We start from the raw sequence: 20,882 nt of genomic DNA on the forward strand, positions 1-20,882 counted from the left end.
TAGACACTCATCTACAATCCTAATTTACCTGTTTATTCCTACCAATGAGTGCAGTAGTCCAGCCGATCAATTTACTTATCATCCTCTTGCTGTGTGAAAAGCATTGTAGCAGGCCTGCTCCTTCCCCTCCAACAGTCCCAAGCCAGGGGTGAGCGATGTCCTGAAGGTACTGACATCCTCTGAGAAACCCGTTGAGCACTCCCTAGGGCTCTCCTGAATAGTGTTGCTCTCTTCTGGCACCAATATGAGGAAGGCTGAATGTTTGACATGGAATATCTGTGGCCTTAACAACAGGCGTAAGGTGCGCCACGTGCTAGCCTACCTGCAATGGAATTAAATAGACATTTGCATGCTGCAAGAGTTATATCTCACTAAGGATAATAGAATGCACCTGGTAGAGGCTTGGATCGGAGAATGCCAAGTAGCATGTTACTCCAACGATGCTCTGGTAGTAGCCATCATCATTTACAAAGGGTATCCTTGGGGTGCATATTGAGCCCTCTGTGACAAACAGGGTAGGAATGTACTACTCTCGGGAAATTTACATGGGCATCTGATTAGACTAATTTCTGTGTATGGCCCAAATATAGACAACCGCTGCTTCTTTGCAGAGGTGTGATGCTTAGCAAGTGTGATGGGACCAGGAGTATTGCTCCACATCTCCTTGCACTCTGTGAGGAATCCATTGCAGCAGGTGTCCCCCACCCCTACTGGCATGAAGCTCTGATTGTTACAATATTCCAGCCAGACAAGTCATATCGCCCTTTGTCCATGATTATTATGAATAATACAATTCTTGCAAAACTGATTGCTGCGCGCCTACTTCAGCTTGTACCACACATCACACGGCCAAATCAGTTGGGTTTGTGCCCAGAAGATCGACAGCATATAACCTGTGTACCTTTTTTGCTCTGGTACACACTATTGATCCTGTGCTCCTCACGGCTACAATGTTTTTGGATGCCACTAAGCTGTTTGATTCCTTAGTATAGCCCTTATTTGTTCGCACTACTGTTGCACCTCTAAATGAGCCCCAGATTTATTAACCTAATTGCTTGCGTACATGTTAATGGTACTATAGCCCCTCCCATCCCAGTATCAAGGGGTGTCCACTATCCTCCGCCATTGCTATGGAACCCTTGGTGGCGCAGCTTCGATAACACCACACCCACAGGGGCCTAGCCTTTACGTCCCGCCGCATTTTGGTATCTATGTATGCAGACTATGTTACTTTGTATGTTAGAAATCCACAAAATCACTTAGACCCATTGATACATAAATTTACCTGATTTAGTGGTTTATCATGTATGTTGGAAAATGGCCCTCTCTGAAGGATCATTCCAAACATTTTGCCTTCCTCCTCCTCTTATTCAGACCTTCTTTTTGTTGGCTTTAGGACTCTGGGCACTTTACCACTGTGGACCAGTGCTGAAGTTCATGTGCTCTCACCTCTAAACATGGTATCATTTGTTTAGGCCTGTTTGGCATATTTGAATAAGTTGTAAGTCCCTTGTAAAGTGGTATACCATATACCCAGGGCCTGTAAATTAAACGCTACTAGGGGCCTATAGCGCTAATTGTGCCACGCACAGAATTAGTCTTTCAAACCTGTCTCAAACCTGTCACTGCAGGGCCTGTGTGTGCAGTTTACTGCCACTTGAACTTGGCTTTTAAAACTACCTGTCAAGCATTAAACTCCCCTTTTATTACATATGTCAACCCTAAGGTGGGTCCTAAGTAACAGTAAGGGCAGGGTGCTATGTAAGTAAAAGGTAGAACATATACTTTTTTCTTTTGTATGTCCAGGTAGTGACAAACAGCCTATTGCATTTTTCACTACTGTGGGGCCTACTCCTCTCATAGGCCAGTCTTGGGAATTCCTTAATACACTTTTCAGCTGTAATTCCTGATCGCAGAAGAGTCGCTTTTTCATGTTTCATATGTTTGGAATGGTGATGACAAATCCTCTATACTGGTGAAGTGGGACAGTTTTAGAATTGCCACTTTCAATGCATATAACTCTCTGTGCTTTTGAGCCTGTCTACAATACGCGTCTGGGTTGCGTGACAGCTACAGTGTGTGCATTCTCCCTAGACAGCTACAAACATAGGAAGGTGAGGCTCATCTGCATTCTGAGCTCTCATCAGTATTGATTCGCATTCTGGTGGATCTTTCTGGGCAGGGAGGAGCGGGAGGGGCTGACACTTACACTTCAATAGGTAATGTCCCAATTTACCCCCACAGATAGCCTGGCAGACAGGACTGGGTTAAAAGGGATCCTTCTGCACATCAAAGAGCTGCTTTGCAGTCACCCCCTACATCAAAGGCATTTTTGGGTATAACTACTGGGTCTCTAGCCTCCTAAAATCAGACACGTCTGGATTTTGAACTGAACCTCTGTCAGAAGGATTCTGTGCTGCTTAAAGGACTCAACTGTACTGCTTTTCTGGAAGGACTGCTTTTCTACTTGTTGGCCTGCTGCCTGTTTCTCCCTGACTCTGCTGAAAGAGAGTTGGACTCTGCTATCCCTCCAAGTGATCTCCAAGGGCTTGCTGGCTTGCCTCCTGGTTTCTGACATCTCAGGGACACAAAATACTTCCTAAAACTCTCCTGCTTCTGCCTAACTGTACCTTCTGTGAGAGCTACCCTTGACCGAGGTGCCCTCTCTAAGTTTTGGGCCTCAGATGTGGGTTCTGCTGCTGTTTTCTACAAAACTGAGGCATCATCACCTCTGCACCAGTTAGAACCCAGGGATCACCCTTCAAAGGCACTGTGGAAGTGTGTTAGCAGAGGAGGCTTACAATTGCACTAACAATTTCTGGAAGAGAATGCATGGCTTAAAGCAGTCTAGCATCTTGTGATCTGCTTTTCATTCTGATGAGTTGGCAGGCCCTCAATGTCATTGTTTGTGTTTTTCCTTTGGGTTCTCCATGGACTGCTCAATTTGGTATTGGGTTATGGGCTAAACATCTGTAAGGGAAATTTCAATGCATTGAAAGAATGGCAGTGCTGTAATACCCTAATGGTCAGTTTAGAAGAACATAGTGCTCAAAAGAGTGTACCATTATTAATATGTTATAGACATTGATCCCTGCTTTTGTATTGAAAACAGAATTATAGGCACTTGTTAATTGGTGGTTCTGTTTATTTTGTTGCAGGCTGTGACAAAGACGTGTTGATTGACATTCTAACGCAGCGCAGCAATGCACAAAGACTCATGATTGCTGAGGCTTACAGGAGCATGTACGGCAGGGTATGATGCTTTAATCCTATGTAAATTCTGCAAGGTTTGCTTACAAGCCAAATCCTCTGGACTCTCAGAGGAATCTGGCACACTAATTGAAAATGCTCAGAATATAGCAAATGCCATAGCGTCTGAGAATTTATTTTTAATAGAAATAGCACTCATTGATAGCAGTAAAACTTGAACTAGTACACATGCCAACTCACCTGATCTTCCTACAATAACTGCCCTTCAGCGCTGTCCCAGTATCGGGAGGGATAATACAAGTCACACTTGTTTTGGTGTGTGAAATGACACTTTAATTGGGTAATGGTTGGGCTTACGTAGTCACATCCTTCGGCTGAGAAGTGAAATCTAGCTTGCCCTAAACAACACACTAACAATTACTACTAGCCCTTACCCCACTCTCAAAATAACTTCCCACACGTATAACTCCCACCTCATATTCTTATCAACAATAAACTTTTAACCAGCACTGTGTCCTATAGCCTTCCTGTACCCTCACTTTACATTGCTTGTCTAGCCTGACCACCTTAGCACCAGTCCTCCCCCTTGTCTCTCCTTTCGTCTTCTCCATTTCGCTACTTCTCCCACCTTTCTTTATACTGCTTCTCCAAATCTCCATTTTGTGAGCCCTCCTACCACTTGCTCTCAGTTAAACCATACAGAGATACACCCTGTGCCAACTCGCTCTCAATACTTCCCTGCCATGTACCAGGGCAGGGGTGGGCTGTTGTGTGCGATGGGATGATGACCTTGCCACATCCTTGTGATTAATGACAATCACAAGGATGGCGACTCCTGTGCCATCACCTCACACCACCTTGTCACTCCTCCCTGAGTCTCTATGCCACACAGTGCCCTTCCTTCCACTCCCACCAAAGTCCTCTTTGGGGGGCAAATAATATATGCCACACCTGCTCTGCTATGTAAAAGGCTGCTTTAATAAAGAGCAAGTTGGGCTCACATCTTTTACATCCTTCGGCTGAGTCGCACATTATAGCATGCCCTAAACTACACACTAACAATTATTACTTACCCTTACCCACCTTCCAAACAGCTTCTGATCTATACATCTCCCAGCCCCTACCTTATCAACAATAAAATGTTAAGTGATTTTATATTCCACAGCCCTAAGGTACCCTTAAAACTATCCCCTGCAGCTTCACTTTGATTGTCTAGTTTGTCTGCCCCAGGACCAAATCTTCATCTGGCTCTCTTTTTCTCTTCTCTCTTTCCTTACTCCGCTTCCAAAAAGAAACTCCACACAGGAATAAATAAAAATTCCTTTTGTATTATAAACACATTAGAACCAAAACAACATGAATATCAGGTATACTTTGCCATATATCACAGTTATCAAGAACACTGTTAATCATGAGATATATACTCTGCAAAATCATGCAATGGTCAACTTACCCCAGTCTCAAGAAAGCAATTGTGATTCTGAGCAAAAACAAGGTCACAACAGAGTTAAACGTCATCTACATCTCAAGTTTGGTAGAACTTATGATAGTAGCAACACACAGAAAAGAAGTAAGGTTCCTATAGTCGCAATATTTCTATAGTCACAATCTACAGTAAAGGTGTAGCAAAGCACATCACTTTGTAAAAACTGCCCTCACCCTCAACGAATTTTGGCATGCTTCATCATAGGGCTGCTGCGACGCCTCAGCGCAGGACAACGCTTGAGGCGGAGCAATAGGGTGGGAGAGACAAAACAAACAATTAGAGAAGGAAAAGAAGGATCCAAGAAAAGGTGCAGATAATAAGTCTAAAACTGATGCATGGCCGTTCTTACTTGGTGGGGTGAATTGTCTGGTTAATTCGGATAAGGAACAAGACTCCTCCATGCTAACTAGTTACGCGACCCCCAGCAGCATAGGGATCCAACAGTCCTGATGAAAGCCTTTAAAGACACGGGTACCGGCTGAAACATGTCGACCATTGTACAGAACAGAGGGGTGAAGGGTGCATAATACACTCATTTCACCACCATCCCATGGTATCAATTAACTTTTTAATCCTGACAAGGGAATCCAAGAATAGAAATATTATTGGGATATCCCTTAATTCGTTTTAGACTAATTGTTGGGTATTTTACAATATATCTTCCTTTAAGTAAACCTAACAATCCGCACTGCCATTTTTTCCCACTGCCCCTTAAGCCCCTCCATGCTCTGCTTATGAAATAATGCATTTTACCAGAATATGCTGGCGTGATTGTTGGGAAATTTGAAGCTCACCCCACCCCAGAAACAAACGGACCAAGGTATGTCCAGTGCATGGACATGAAATTAAACTGCATTTTCCATGACATGATGGAGAGTAGATACAGCTTCCCTAGACAGTGAAAGTGTATTGACTGCATCCCGGTGGCTGGAGGGTGGAGATCCAAAGATTGAAGGAGGATGGATAAACGGCTAACCACGGAAATTCTAGGACATCCTTGTTAGGAAAGCACTGCTGATTAGTTCTTCCTGAGTGACGACAAAGGATAGGTGTTAGGAGTGAGGGGCAGATCTTCTTAAAGAAGATAAAGGGGCCCATTAGGATCACGGATGGATCGCCACCACCCGCTTGGCGGTGGCGATCCGCCCGTGATCCAACCCCGCCCGCCACCCAATTCCCCTGCCATATTACTATGGCGGAGGGGACCCCGGCGGACAGAAAGTCCGTCCGACGCCTTTCCGCCCGGTCAACGAGTTGACCGGGTGGAAAAGGTTTATTATGGTGGCGGTGACTGTTAGACACCACAAGCCATATTACTATGCAGGCGGGGACATGCCTCGTTGCCGCCACGGAAAGGCATGCAGTGTTTGACATTGGGGGCCCATTGCAGGCCCCCAGGGACTCTGGGGGTTGGGGGGTGCACATGGGGGGTACCCATGGTACCTCCCAGCAGTTCCATGCACAACATGGCAGGCACCATACGGTGCCTGCCATGTTGTGCATGGAAGTTCACAACATGCCTTCCTGGCATTGTGGCGGGCAGTGCTGAGTGCACCGCCCACCACAATGACAGGAATGCAGGATGCACCCTCCACTGTTGCGGCTGCGCATCTTAATTGCCCCCACGGGACCCCCGCCCTCACGGGCGGTCCCGTTTCCCGATAGGGTGGCGGCGAAATCAGTTCTGACACCTCCACAGTGAATCCACATCCCCTGTCTGGAAAATAAGTGGAGGTAACAAGATGTCTCTATTTATTCAGTGTCGTATTACTTACAATATTTGAAATAAAGTCAATGAATAAAATAACTGTGAGTTTCTTTTCTTCTGTGTTTTGTGGCATATATGTCTTTCTCATTCAGTGTAATTAATTATAGTCACATTCCTTTGCTCTTGGCTCCTCAGCATAATACTTCCTCTGGCTGCCTGACTGAGTAGGGGTAGTTGAAGTGAGGACTTTATACTTTCCACCCTATTTAGAGTAAATCCTGACTGTAATGAAGAGCAAAAATAAAGAATGTTTCCGACACCCTGGGAGAAAACTCCCAGTTTGTGCGGGTCATTCATTTTTTGTTTTGCAAAAATAAACTCCTGCTTTAGGAACTTGTTTTAGAAAAACAAAAAAACATTTGAAACATTTGACAGCCGGTCATCATGTCTGACTATATCATCCATCAAACTTTTCCTGCCTAGACAGGAACCACCATGACAAACTTTCCTGTCAATGTAGAGAGTTATCCACAGACAACTCTAAATGTGGCAGGGGCAGATCCCACAGGCAGGCTGAGGTATTGTCCTCCATAATTTGACAGAGTTAACTTCATCAGGCCCATAGTTTTTCCTTCTTCCATCAGGAGATTGTAATGAAGCCTCTAAACTGTACAGTGTCAATGACTTCATGAGGGGTACTATTGTTTCTATTTTGAGAATATCGTCCTAATATCAGATGGTACTTTTTCACAAGTTTTCCATTTCTGGCCTTCGCTTCTACAAATCATTTGTTTTCAGGTGTTTTTTAGTTTGATTTGTTTAATTGAACTGAATCAGAATGCATGAGTTCAGAATGCACTGATTTCCTGCAGAAAAAGAGGTGTTCTGATAACATGTAGACTTTTGATAATTCTATAACTGGCCCTGGTACATTCCAAGGCGTTGGGAGCAAGAGTGAGTACAGAGTTGTACAAGAGGAAACAGCTTTAACTAGTCTTGTAAAGCTTCTAATCATCTTTATTATTAGCAACTTCTGCAGGTAAACTTAAGGGAGTAGAAGGATGCGTAGATCATGAGACTGCTCCATAATGGGCCTCCAAAGTCGCTGGGTCTTAGCCCTTGGTGCAATGGAGAGACATTGTGTGTCATGCACTGTTCCCTTTAAGGTGCTCGCCCACGCTTCTGCCCGCCCACCTATTTGAATCTGAGCGTGCAGTGACTTCTTTGAAGCGCACACACCACCAGAGGCAAGTATTCATGTTAATCGCAGCTCCCTGTACAAGCATGATGGGGGCTGCGATTAACATGAATACTTGAAGAAAACCAGACAATCTGCCCCCCTTCGCGCTCTATCAAGAAAAGTCATGCAGCAAGCCTAAAAGCACGACGTGTACTTTGACAATCATTACCATATATTAGTGATTGTGAAAGCACGCTGTTGGGCTTGCTGCCTGCCTTTTCTTAACAGAGCGCGGCAGTTTATGTGCCTTTTTGTCAGTTTTCATGTTAAATTCAAACCCGTGTGTAAGCATGTCGGGCCCTTCAATTAACATGACAACTTTCAAAAAGGCACGCAATTTGCCATGCTCTATCAACAAAAGTCATGCAACAAGCCCAACAGCACAACATGTGGTTTCCCAATCACAAATATGTATTAGTGTAAGCAAAAGTCGTGCTGTTGGGTTGCTGCATGCTTTTTCTTAATAGAGTGCAGCAGTTTGTGTGCCTTTTTGAAAATGTTTATGTTAAATGCAGCCTCGAGTGTAAGCATGTCAAGGAATCACTGACAGAATATCGACATACAAAATATCGACCTACAGAAATATCGACGTAGGAATATCGAAGGCAAGAACATCGACATCCTACCTACATTTCTACAACATGGTAAGTACAAAAATATCTGAATAAAATATCGATGTTAAAAATATCGTAATTAAAAATATTGTTTTTTTTCTTTAAAAAAATGTGTTAAATAAAGTAAATAATACTTAGAAATAAAAAAAACATAGTAAAAAATAATTCATAATGTTTAAAATTATTAAATAATACATATATAATAATACAACATTAATTAAACATATACATAACATATATAATATTTACTTACTTAATACTAAGTTTTAATAATTATTTTAGTAACTTATAATTTATTTAAAAATATTATACATTACAACATCTACACACATAAAACAATAACAATAAAAAGTAAATAATGATGTTTATTAAATTAAAAAAATTAAATATACTTTCAATATTTTTTAATTAATTATATACTACATTATCTAAAATAATACAACAAATATTAAATAGCTAAATAAATAAAACGTCTATTCAAAGTCCACAAAAAACTACAGTAATGAAAATGTTGGATAGCGTAGGGCTTAACATTTCTATTCCCACTCAAGAAAATGCAACAGTAGGGAAAGCGATGGATAGCGTAGGGGTAAAAATGACTATTCAAACTCCAGAGAGTGAAACAGCAGGGAAAGCATTGGATAGCGTAGGGGTAAAAATTACTATTCCCACTCTAGAGAGCACAACAGTAGGGAAAGCGTTGGATAGCATATGGGTAAAAATTACTATTCCAACTCCAGAGAGTGCAACAGTAGGGAAAACGTTGGATAGCGTAGGGGTAAGAATTACTATTCCCACTCCAGAGAGTGCAACAGTAGGGAAAGGGTTGGATAGAATAGGAATAAAAGTTACTATTCCAACTCCAGAGAGTGCAACAGTAGGGAAAGCGTTGGACAGCGTAGGGGTAAAAATTGCTATTCCCGCTCCAGAGAGTGCAACAGTAGAACTTAAATATAACTTATAAATAATTTTTATACGTAAAATAATTAATAATTACATTTTTAAATAACTACATCATTTACAAATACCCATTAATAATTAATAAAACATAATTACAATTGAATAATTAATTAACAATAAATTAATAATAAATACCAATAAATATTAATGACCACATAATAAATATTGAACAATAAAATATTTTCCATAACACAAAACATATTAAATATTAACCATTGATTAGCAATTAAAAATAATAAACAATACAAAAATGCTTTTGTATCACAAATAATACTTTTTATGAAACATTAATTGCCAATTAATAAAAAATAATTTCCAATTAATAAAACTTTATTGCCAATTAAAAATATTATTTGCCAATTAAAATGTTATTACCAATTAAAAAAATGAATTACCAATTGAAAACATTAATTGACAATTAATTGACTAATTGCCAATTACAAACATTATTTACCAATTTAAAAAATTAATTACCAATTAAGAAAATTCAATACCAATTAATAATTAATTAAAAATAAAATAATGATCATTACCAATAAATAAAAATAAATCATAACTTAATTACAATTAAATTATTTCCCACCCAATTCCCTTATAAACCCACAACCCGCTACAGAAATTAAACGCAAAAATGCATTAAAATGTAGTTATAATTCCTAAAAATTTATAATTAATTTAGTATAATTAAATTACTTCCTACCCTATTCCCCTATAAACCCACAACCCGCTACGGTACTAAAGCACAAAATTGACTTAAAAATAACAATATTAACATATAAAAATATAATACGTATAATTCAAAACAAGTAGAATACTTCACAAAAAACATATAACACATACATATTAAACACATAATAAAATACATAATAAAAATACATATATCGATATTAGTAACATCGATATATTTGATATCGATATTACTAACTTTGATATTACTTACATTGATATAAAAAAATTCGATATTATCTACCTTAGGGTCGATATTCTGTCCAACGATATTCTTGACCTTGATATTCTGTACCTTCGATATTTCCAACTCAATATTTCTGTGGGTCGATATTTCGGAATCGATATTTATACTGTGCACCCATGTCAAGAGCTGCAAATTAACATGAATACTCTCAAAAAGGCACACAATCTGCTGCGCTCTATTAACAAAAGGCATGCAGCAAGCCTAATAGCACAACGTATGCTTTCACAATCCTTAATATATATTAGGGATTGTGAAGTGCTGTTAGGCTTGCTGTGTGCCTTTTGTTGATTGATAGATAGGGTGACCAGGATTTTAGAGCCAAGAACTGGGACATTTCACACAAACAGAAAATGGACTACACATAGCTGCCAAGATTTCAGATTGCTGTGTGTGACATTTTAAAAATTTCAGTGCAAGCAGGGCACAAGTCGTAAAAAAAGAAGTGGGGGGACCTACCTAGTTAGGCAGTATGCAAATGACATCAAGGCACACGACATCACGGCGCATGACATCACACGTGGCATGACAGGAATTGACATCACACATGACATCACTGGAATTGACAACACAAATGTCATTACAGGAATTGACATCACAGAAAGTGACGTCACACATGGCATCACAAGAATTGACATGATAGAAAGTGGCATCACAGGCCATGACATTCGAGGAAGTGGTATCACAAGAAGTGACATCAGATCTAAAGCCTTCAGATATATGTTTATTGGGTCTATCATGTGTACGTTTGAGCGCATTATGTGGATAATGGCACAGTGAGCTATGGATGAGGATATGTGACTTCTACACCTTGCAATCCCCCAGTTTTATGTAACATATCTTGTACTTTAATTTTCAAATGTATATCATTTATTGTACATGTAATATGCACATGATGATGTAAAGCACTTTGACACCCTGAATTGGAATGAGTAGGGCTATACAAGAAAAAACAGTGGTACTTAAATTATTTCAACGCCACCTCAGGGGAAGTAAGCTCTATATACATGCAATTTGCTCTTTGTAAACACTGGGAAAGACCAACACATCTGATATTCTTACAGTGCTTGCATATCTCCTAAATAGGGACTTAAGTAAGTGTGAAGAGTTAACAAGGTTTGAGCCTGTTTCATGCTTCATTTGCCTCAGGTGTGAGGAGCCTGACTGCTCACAGCCAAGAGACTCGAACAAAAAGAGGCCTGATGACCGCTCAAATTTTGCCTTTATTATGAGCCCAGCAGGAGTCTTAAATAAAAAAGCCCCGTCCCTGCCTGCACGTTGTTGCTTGTTGTAGATGGAAATCAGACAACGTGCAGGTGCTGCTGAAAGTGTCCCGTTGTTGGAAAATACACCAGGACGAGTTCAGCACATTATTCGGTGAAGCCCAAATTCTTGGCTGGGTGGACGGCGTTCACCCTGTGAAAAAAGTTGGTGGATGCCGTCCACCCACGTGTTCCCCCCACTTGTGCCCTGAGTGCATTTATGAGTGGCATTTCAATGGCTTTGAGTGACACTTTTATTAAAGCAAAATCATCATGGCTCTACCCAGTACACTAGTACCCCCTTCCCAAAATGAACCTACCTGCCCCACACACTGCATTCAAACACCACACAGCCATTAGAACTAACTCCATTCATATCCATCAGAACCAACGTTAACAGTCCATCTTAACCACATTCACATCCGCAGTGTTCAGCTCACCTGTGCCAAGCAAGATTAGTGCCAGGTTGAGATGGGGCTATGGGTCATTGGTGTTGCTTTGCTGATCATTGCAGGAGAGATGCCGGGCCTGGCCTTTTAGGACTGGCCTCAGATAGATTGTATGGTGCTTCATTATGGGTATTACATGCAGCCTTTGGTCTGTGTCAGCAGAGAGGGGCTGCTAGCTGTGTGGGCTAGGGGCTGCACTGAGTCCGAGTCCCAAAGTAAACTGCACTGGGTAGCTCTAAGTCTCAGCTCGCTGTCATTCGGGCCGTGATGGTGACCCTGGTGCCAGTACACTATAACTGTGTCATGCAATTGAAAAAGGGCATGTGGTGAACGGTTGTTCAGCGAACAACTGAACAACGTTTATCAAAATAAATCTGTCTGTGAAGCTGCAGGGGACTGAGGAAATGAGCAGGTAAGATTTTAATTAAATTATTTCATATCGCCATCCTGGACTGCGCCAAACTTTCTCAGTTTCCAGCGCAGTCTACCAAGGGCCTGCAAGTGACAAGCATGGCAGGATGAACAGGAAAAAGCATTCATAAGTGCGCTTTGTTTATTTAAATGTCACAGTGCTGGGAACGTTTTTAGCACGGTACTCGGTGCTCACAGCCTGCGTTACGGCCGACATCCTTAGGCTGCTTCAATACCATGTCTGGTATGTGTATGGATGGGCAGGGTTTAATATCAACATACCAGACTCAAGGCTAGTTGCACCCCAGGGTCTCACCTGTGACTTTTAAAGATGCCAGCAGCCTGCCACGGCAACTCCCCCTGCACGGGCCAGGCTGTGGACAGATGCCACGGTCCAGGACACGACGACTCATGCAGGCTGTCTGCTAAACATGAAGTAGCACCACTTCCATGGCGGCCGCAGTCTGCGTCGCGTCGCGGGCGGCCATAGGCACATTAGGGCAGCCCGGATCGGCACAACAATGCGCGGTTCCCACTGCCAAATGTAAACTGACTGTCATGCTGCATGGTTGCACCGCAGGTGGCAGGGTGCCTATAGGTATGTGCATAGTCGGTCTCAGTCTATCAGACCTTGGGCGTAGGATAAATTCCGCAGACACTGATTCGCTTGCGTTGTCACATGAGATCAGTGAAGATGAATGTGGCGCCAGCCCACTACACGTGAAGTTGTTACATTGTAGCCCCTAAAGCTAGCTGAGCCAACCCCTAGTCTGTGCAAACACGCTGCCAGCTCTCTGTAAGTGGTGTTAATTACTAACTGGCACTGGGCTTGGCATGGGAGGAGGATTTATAAATGTGTGACTTCGCATTTCAGAGCAGTGATTCAGACCACCACACTGAAATGCGTTAGTCTAACGCCTGATGCGTGGTACTTGGCAGAGCTGACTACAATTTTCACTTGGAGCACATAGAATAACAGCGCTCATCAGCATAGAATTACTGAAGAGGCACTAAAAACATTGATAAAATATAGATTTTAAAGCCAGTATCTTGCCAGTTAATTAAATAGATTTTTGTAACAGCTGCTAGCCGTCCCTGCTTTGGAAAACATAAAAAGGCACCTCCCACCGTTTTCAGTTAACATAAGCCAAATTTACCGAAATCTACTAGTACAGGTGGTGAAAAACCAGGACTGTCCCTGCAAATCCATGACGTATGGTCAACCAATTGATAGAGCGGTGTAGATTAGGTGCCTTTTTGAAAGTATTCAAGTTAATTGCAGCGCTGTGTATAGGCAAGACGGGCGCTGAAATTAACATGAAAACTTTCAAAAAGGTCCACAATCTACACACTTTATTAACAAATGCATAGCTACCAAGGTATCAGATTGATAAGTGCAACATTTTCTTAATTTCAGTGTATTATGAGTGCTATTTCAATGACTATGACTGAAACTTTCTTGCGAGCAAAATCAAAGTGTGAGGTAGTCGGACCAGCACCACTGTGACATGCTAGATCTATTAATAAAATTTAAAAGCACATGTTGAAGCAGAGTCACTGATGCACTACCTCCTGCACTCCGTGTTGCTCTTTCCCTTGTATGCTTTCCTGCTCCATGTTGCTTTTCTCTGTGTGTGTTTCTCCATCTGCAAAACACTACTGCTCTCCATGAAGCTCTCTGTCCCTCTTGTGCTTTTCTCTGGAATCCCAACTGATCCATGCTGCTTTCTCACTCCTGTGTTTCTCCTACCTTTAAACTCTCCCTCCACCGTGCTCTTCTTGCTTTCTTCCTTGTGGGTTTTTCTTCCTCCTATGGAAAAATAGCCTGCACTCCTTGTTGCTCTCTCATTAAGAGGCTATCAGGCACTCACTCAGTCCAAAGACTGTCAGTTACCCAGGTGGTCCAGACAATGGGCAACACAAATTGTACCTAAAGTGGAGCTCCGCAGCTGAGTGTTCCCCGTAACAGTGGTGCTGGAAATGAGCAGACAGTTAAGCTGTTTTTGGGGACTGCGTCAGGAGGTGATTGGAATGCTTGATGGGTCTTTCCATTCTAACTCACACTAAGTGCTGGGTCGGGGAGGTCCCAGTGGACCTGGGCCGTTTCACTCACTGAGCCCCCCCAAGCGACAGGCCACCACGTCCCCCAATGCAGAGGGGTCCCTCTCCTGCAGTGCTACCTGTTATGTATTTGCTGCATAATGCTTCCAGTGGTGCATCACAACCAGGGCATTAACTACCCTTTCAGACAGATGCAAGTGTCCTCCAGGCCTGCAGCCAGGCTCCGGCCGCCCACACGTCCAGAACAGAAAGAGATTAGGGTCTCAACCTCGCCGCCGCATAGCAACCATCTTACTTCTCTACAGCAACACTTCCTTTCTTTGCTAATGTCACCCCGGCGCTTAATTTAAGCTGCATTTTCTGCAATCCAACAGCCAGTATGCTAGTGGTTAGATACGGCTACCATTTGTTTCATTGTTCCAGATAATGCCTACTGGTCTATTAGTGTCAGTAGCAGAAGAATATCCAGATGATCAAAAGTATATTGCCCAATGAGACCACAAACTGGCAGCTTGAATAAAGCACAGTTATCTACTGCAATAGTGCCCATGACGTGCACTTTGCAGCTGCAGTTCCAGCTTCTCCCTCACAGCACGCAGGTGTTATCAAGGCGCTACATATGTGTGATTTAGGGCCATATGTATGAAGCTGTTTTGCGATCGCAAACACTGCGAATCGCAAAAAAACTGTGTTTGCTATCCCAAAACACAGCTTTGCTATGTAAGAGACACATTCTGTACGCAAAATTGCTAATCGCAAAATCAGAGATTAGCAGATTTGCGATTCATACTACCTAGTGATGTTTCTGCTAATTCACAAAAGGTGGCTCAACAATAGGGAATGTTGCAATTCCTGAGCACACAATTTGCGATATCGCAAAACGGACTGCATGAAAATATCACAATTAGCGATTTCACGAAATTCGCAATTTTGAGAATCGCAATACCACCAAGTCTGAGCAGGTGGTAACCAGGTGCAAACTATTTAAGGAGGCCCACAATGCAACAGATCTTTTCCACAATGGCCGGGCTGTATGTGATAGCCAGGAGGCTGTGATTCAGAGCTGCTGCACAGAGAAGGAGACGCCAGAAAAGGATCTTTCGTGTGCGCATAACCCTGTTCCAGTGGACTGAGGAGGAGATCCACACAAACTACAGGCTTGATGAAGAGAGCATCCTTGAATTAATTGAGGAGCTCAAACCTATACTTGAACACTCCACACGCAGGACACACACCATCCCCACCCACATCCAGGTCCTGTGCTCACTACACCTCTTGGCATCAGGTAGCTTCCAGGGGGTGATAGCCTCAGCAGGAGGGGTCATTGTTGTGCTTTTTCCACGAGTTCCTTGATGCCATGATACAGAGGCTGCATCACCACATCTACTTCCCCAGCACACCACAGGCACTAGACCAGACCAAGCAGAAGTATTATCAAATTGCACAATTTCCCCACGTCATAGTTCCACACAGAGTGTCTCCAGGGCACCCATCATGCCCATGAAGCCAGCTCTGATTTGCTTCTGTAATGATTTGATGTTTTTTGCCTACAGGCGCTGTACTTCCAACATGTGCCCCTCCAGCCCGCCAAAGACTGTGTCCTCTCCTGGGACTGCTGCACAGGTAGATGCACGTGCCCTGCACCTGGATGGAATTGGCGGGATCGGATCAGCATGTGCTCGAGCATGGTGTTGTGGCTCTGGCTGTTCCTCCTCCAGTGGGGGCCGTGGTGGCACTACATTCTGCCTGCTGCATTTTGGAGGGATTACTGGGCTGCCCTCCCCCTCCGTTTCCTCCTCTTGTCCTGTTGCCTCAGGGTTGGGGGATTCATCCACTCCTCCACTGACTGTTCCCTGTGTCACTGATGGTGCTGTGGACAAAACGCACACATTCATTTTCTGTACTGACTTGCACTTGTCATGCATTAAATTTCACTGGAGTTACATGGGTCCTGTCTGTCTGTATTTTGCCTTTCCTGATGCGCTCATACAGTTAGAGACTGGCTGGGTGTAAATGCACCACTGTAATGTGCATGTGACTACATCTCCCATAATGCATTGCTGTGTGTGCTTGTGTACCTGCACTGGACTTTTATTTTTGTTCTGCCCCTGGTTCTCTCCTGGGTGTGTGTGGGTAGTAGGGGTGTGATGGCATGCTTCTTACCTTCTCTTGGTACTGGGGCGTCGGAGCTGGCCAGGTCTGCCACACCCATTACACTCTCTGGAAGCAGGGTCCCCTCAACCATTACCTCTAGTGGTGTGGAGTCAGTGGCAGTAGAGGTCCCACCACCAGTCTTCCTGGCCTGCTCCAACCTGGCAGCGACCTTCTCCTTGGAGCGCTGGCACATATTGTACCAGCGCTTCCTGAGATCTTCCATGCTTCTGTGGGTGACGCCAACTGCGTTTACTTTGCGCTGGATATGAGCCCAAATCCTCCTCTTGTGTGACTCAGGCACCCGCAGGGACTTCTTTCCGAAGAGGTGCTCATGGCTTACAACCATTTCCTGGATCAGGACCTCCAGCTCAGTTTCAGAAAACTTTTGTTTTCTTTTTCTCCGTGTTTCCCCCTGCTGCTGTTTGTCCTTGCTGGCCAGGTCTCCAGTGTCTGCCATTGTTTGTTGCACTGCAGAGTTCCATCTCCTCCACTCCTACTCTCTCACTGTGCTTCAGAAACTCAGGTGCAGCATGGATAGTCACACTTCCTGGTTGTGATGTCATCAAGCTGCACCTGAGTGTCCGATTCTCAAATTGCGATTTTTGGGATAAGGAATCCCTATTTGAAATGTCACAATGAAAATAGCGATTTTTACAAAATCGCTATTTTTTTGTGATTTTTTACTTACATACCGTTTTGCGATTCACAATTTGCGATTCGCGAAAAAATCCCTAATTGGGAATCGCAAAAGGAAAGTTTGATAATATGGCCATTATGCATTTTAGTGTGGGGATGCAGACCACCACACTAACAGGTTTGGAGACACGGACCTACGGAGATTACGATCCCTTTTTCTTGGGGAGACTACTATTGGTGGTTCAGGTTTATATATGCCCTTCTCCACGACGAGTGCATACATTTGCAGTTTCTACCCCCAACCATTGTCAGTTCTTTATGGGCTTTTACTACACTTATGAGGGATAGTCATCGATTCCAACTAGTGTTGGCAACTCCTCGGTCTTACAACTGGCACAGTATTGGAACTTGGCTCAATTCTTTATCCATATTGATATTTTATTACAGTGTGATTTTCTCGTGTCCGGACTACAAAGACTCCTGCCCGGTGACACTTATTGGCGTAAAGTAACTCTCCCTAATAAGTCTCATCTATATACTTGGAGATCTTGACGTATTGACGGCGTAAAGGTCTTTTGTCGTATGAACTGCGCTTGGTCGCCTTATTTGTCACAAAGTTTCTCTCTAGCCCTGACAAAGTTCGTATGGGAACGAAACGCGTTGGCTGAGGCCTTTTTAAAGATTGAAAAGTATAAAGGACTTTTTTCAAAAATACAACAGCTTTTTTGGACTGCTAATTCTGGTGCACCATCCTTCTCCATAAAACTCGATTTCTGTCTTGACAGTGGAGCTTTTTGTGGCCAGCTCCGGATGTTAATGTGCACAATGTCATACTGACAATCCGACAATGAATATTTATAGTGTGAAACCTTGGTCAGCCACAGTCGTGTTGCTAACACCACACTAAAATGCGTTGGTCTAAGCCTGATGGGTGGAACTTGGCAAGGCTGCGAAAGACATGCAAAAAATGCAGCAGGAGATAAAAAGCATATAAGGAATGTTCTGTGGTTGGCCAAGGATAGGACACAACAATGCATTTTTACAGATTCCATTGTGGTGCAATCTTGAATAACACAGACACCTCTCAGGGATGCAGCATTCACATTTGACAAAAGTGATAGTAAGGGACACCTTGTTACATTAAAAGACTTTTAATGGAGAATATGCTTTTGAATACTGTATCCTTTTTATGTTTATGTTTGTTGTATGTTGCAAACCTGCCTTGAGACCCTTCATGTGGTGCTGTATGTGTAGAAATACACTGTCTTTTCACTTTATTAAGCAAATGTTTGAGTGATATTTGCTCTGATATTTGTCGCTGCACCCACACACGTGGTTGGGTTCTTGGCGCACATAGCCGTGGCTGCAGCACACAGAGACCTTATACTGCCGCACACAGAAGAAAAAAATTAAAGAGAGCATTGGTGATGTGTCTGTCAAAATCAGTTGAAAACATTCAAACATTTGGGATCTTATGGTCTATAAGTAGGGGTGGGTGTATTTTGTGTTATTTGCTGTAGCATTCTTGGACCTGGACCTTTTTGCAACATCTCCACCAGATTTTTGCCTTCTGTTGATAAACCCATTTTTGTTGGCATTAGGACTCTGTGCACGTTTTCTGTGCTAACAAGTGGTAAAGTGCTTTTGATCTCTCCCTAGAAACATTGTAGAATTGATTTATATCTGACAGGTATAGGTAATTGGTACTACAGGTACCTAGGGCCTGTACGTTAAATGCAGCTAGTGGGCCTTCACCACTCATTGTGCCACCCACTAAAGTAGCCTTTTAAAACATGGCTCAAGTCTGCTACTGCAGTCTGCAGTGCAGTTTTAAACTGCCATTTGGACCTTGTAAAATAAACCTTCTGCTAGGCCTAAAACATCCCTTTTATTACATATAGGTCACCCCAAAGGAAGGCCCTAAAGGCTCATAGGGCAGGGTGCATTGTATTTAAAAAGTAGGGCCTGTGTGTTGAAGTTTTATAAGTCATTGTTTACTACTGTTAGGCCTATTTCTCCTATTGACAAATACTGGGTACCTTATTACATTTGTTAAGTGATGAGTTTCGATTGGGAGCAGATAGAGATATACTGTAATTTAAAATTCTCATTCATGATAAAGTCAGATTTTAAGTCACAGTTCTGAAAATGCCACTTCTAGAAAGTTACTATTTGAAGTGGGGCAACCTCTTGCCCCCAACCAGACGCACAGCTAAACGATGCCCTCTTTGGCAATCATGTGTACCATATTTTCAACCATGTAATCCATTTAAACCCATTTTAATCTTCTTTAAACCTCCCTTTCTCTTCTTTAATTCAAATCCACGCTCAGAAGTATTGCCTTTTTTCAAGTTTCTAATATTCAAACCGTGCCCATCCGGACCTCTTGGAAGAATACTGATAGTGCGAGGTTCATCACAAGCAGTATTTTATTCAATGAAAATCCCAATACATTTCGGGCCCCAAAGCGCCCTTCGTCAGGGGTCACTATAAAATGATAATGACAGTAATTACCACTTCATATTCTTAACACAAATGTACATTAGGCATCATCTACCAACACAAGTCAAACATTTTATAACTCAAACATAGTGTTGAATTTGCATTACAACTCATTCTTTCTCCCACAGTGCAACCTTTTATCAGCAATAGTATTTATGTCAGGCTGTTTGCATAATGCGTCAATCCCTCCACCCAACCATGTCATGAGCTCTAAACTAATCAAACTCCCTTCAGGTATACAAATATCACTTTGTTACCAATATCCCCTCTTTCCCCTTTTTTTCATTCTTCCTGCTTTCCTCTCTGCACCCCCTCCCATTCTTTCTAACACATTAAGGTCACCATTTGTTTTTTTATGCAACATCACAAAACATTATAAACCCTTCGTTTTCCTTCCACTGTGACCCTTGCCCTTTCCACTCATTTCTCCCAGGTCATTGTGACTTCTGTGTGCACTCACTTTTCCCAGATCTTAATTATCCGTGTTACTGCAACAAACATTTCACATTACCATTCTGCATGCATTCTTGGAACACTTGGATAAACATTGCAAAACATTGAACATATTGGTGTGCATCCCACCCCCCATGATTTAATAACTTCTAGAAAGTTGACATTTTCCTCTCCTAGCCATTTGTGTCTCCTGCCAGTATCCTGAGTCACATGACTGTGAATGACTCTTCTGTTGGGGTTAGTGTATGCTTCCCTTCTAGACAGTGACACAATAGGGGATTAGGGGCTAGATGTAGGTAATTCTATTTTACCACTTCTTAAATACCGAATCATACCGACTCGGTATTTAAGAAGTGGTAAAATAGAGGGGGGGGGATGTAGGTATTTCTGAATCGGTAAATACCGAATCGTTAAGATTCGGTATTTACCGAATCTGTAAATACCGATTCGGTAATGCCCATTGATTCCTATGGGCATTGAAGCCCATAGGAATCAATGGGCATTACCGAATCGGTATTTACAGATTCGGTAAATACCGATTCCAGCAAGGGTGCAGGGGGTGTCACTTTGACACCCTCTAGCACCCCAAATACAGGCATGTGTGCCATGTGGCACACAGACATGCCCTAAGGGCATGTCTGTCTGTCACATGACATAGGTGTGCATGCACACATGTGCCAGCACACCTGGATTCGGTATTTTACCACCCAATTGGATTGGGTGGTAAAATACCGAATCTGTAAGGCCTTTGGGACTCAGAAGAGTC

General features: G+C 42.7%; 1 protein-coding gene across 2 annotated transcripts in view; it reads left to right on the top strand.

Moving 5' to 3' along the window:
* Positions 1-20,882, top strand: part of ANXA10 (annexin A10) — a 343,058-nt gene that overhangs the window by 33,152 nt on the left and 289,024 nt on the right. Inside the window, exon 2 of one of the 2 annotated variants that reach the window (XM_078677668.1) lies at positions 3,159-3,253. The exons of the other annotated variant lie outside the window; for it this stretch is intronic. Coding sequence (XP_078533794.1) covers positions 3,159-3,253 — 95 coding nt within the window. The remainder of the gene's footprint in view (positions 1-3,158; positions 3,254-20,882) is intronic. 2 annotated transcript variants of the gene reach the window in all.

This window comes from Lissotriton helveticus, chromosome 2_1 (genome assembly GCF_964261635.1).
Source record: "Lissotriton helveticus chromosome 2_1, aLisHel1.1, whole genome shotgun sequence".
NCBI lineage: Eukaryota > Metazoa > Chordata > Amphibia > Caudata > Salamandridae > Lissotriton > Lissotriton helveticus.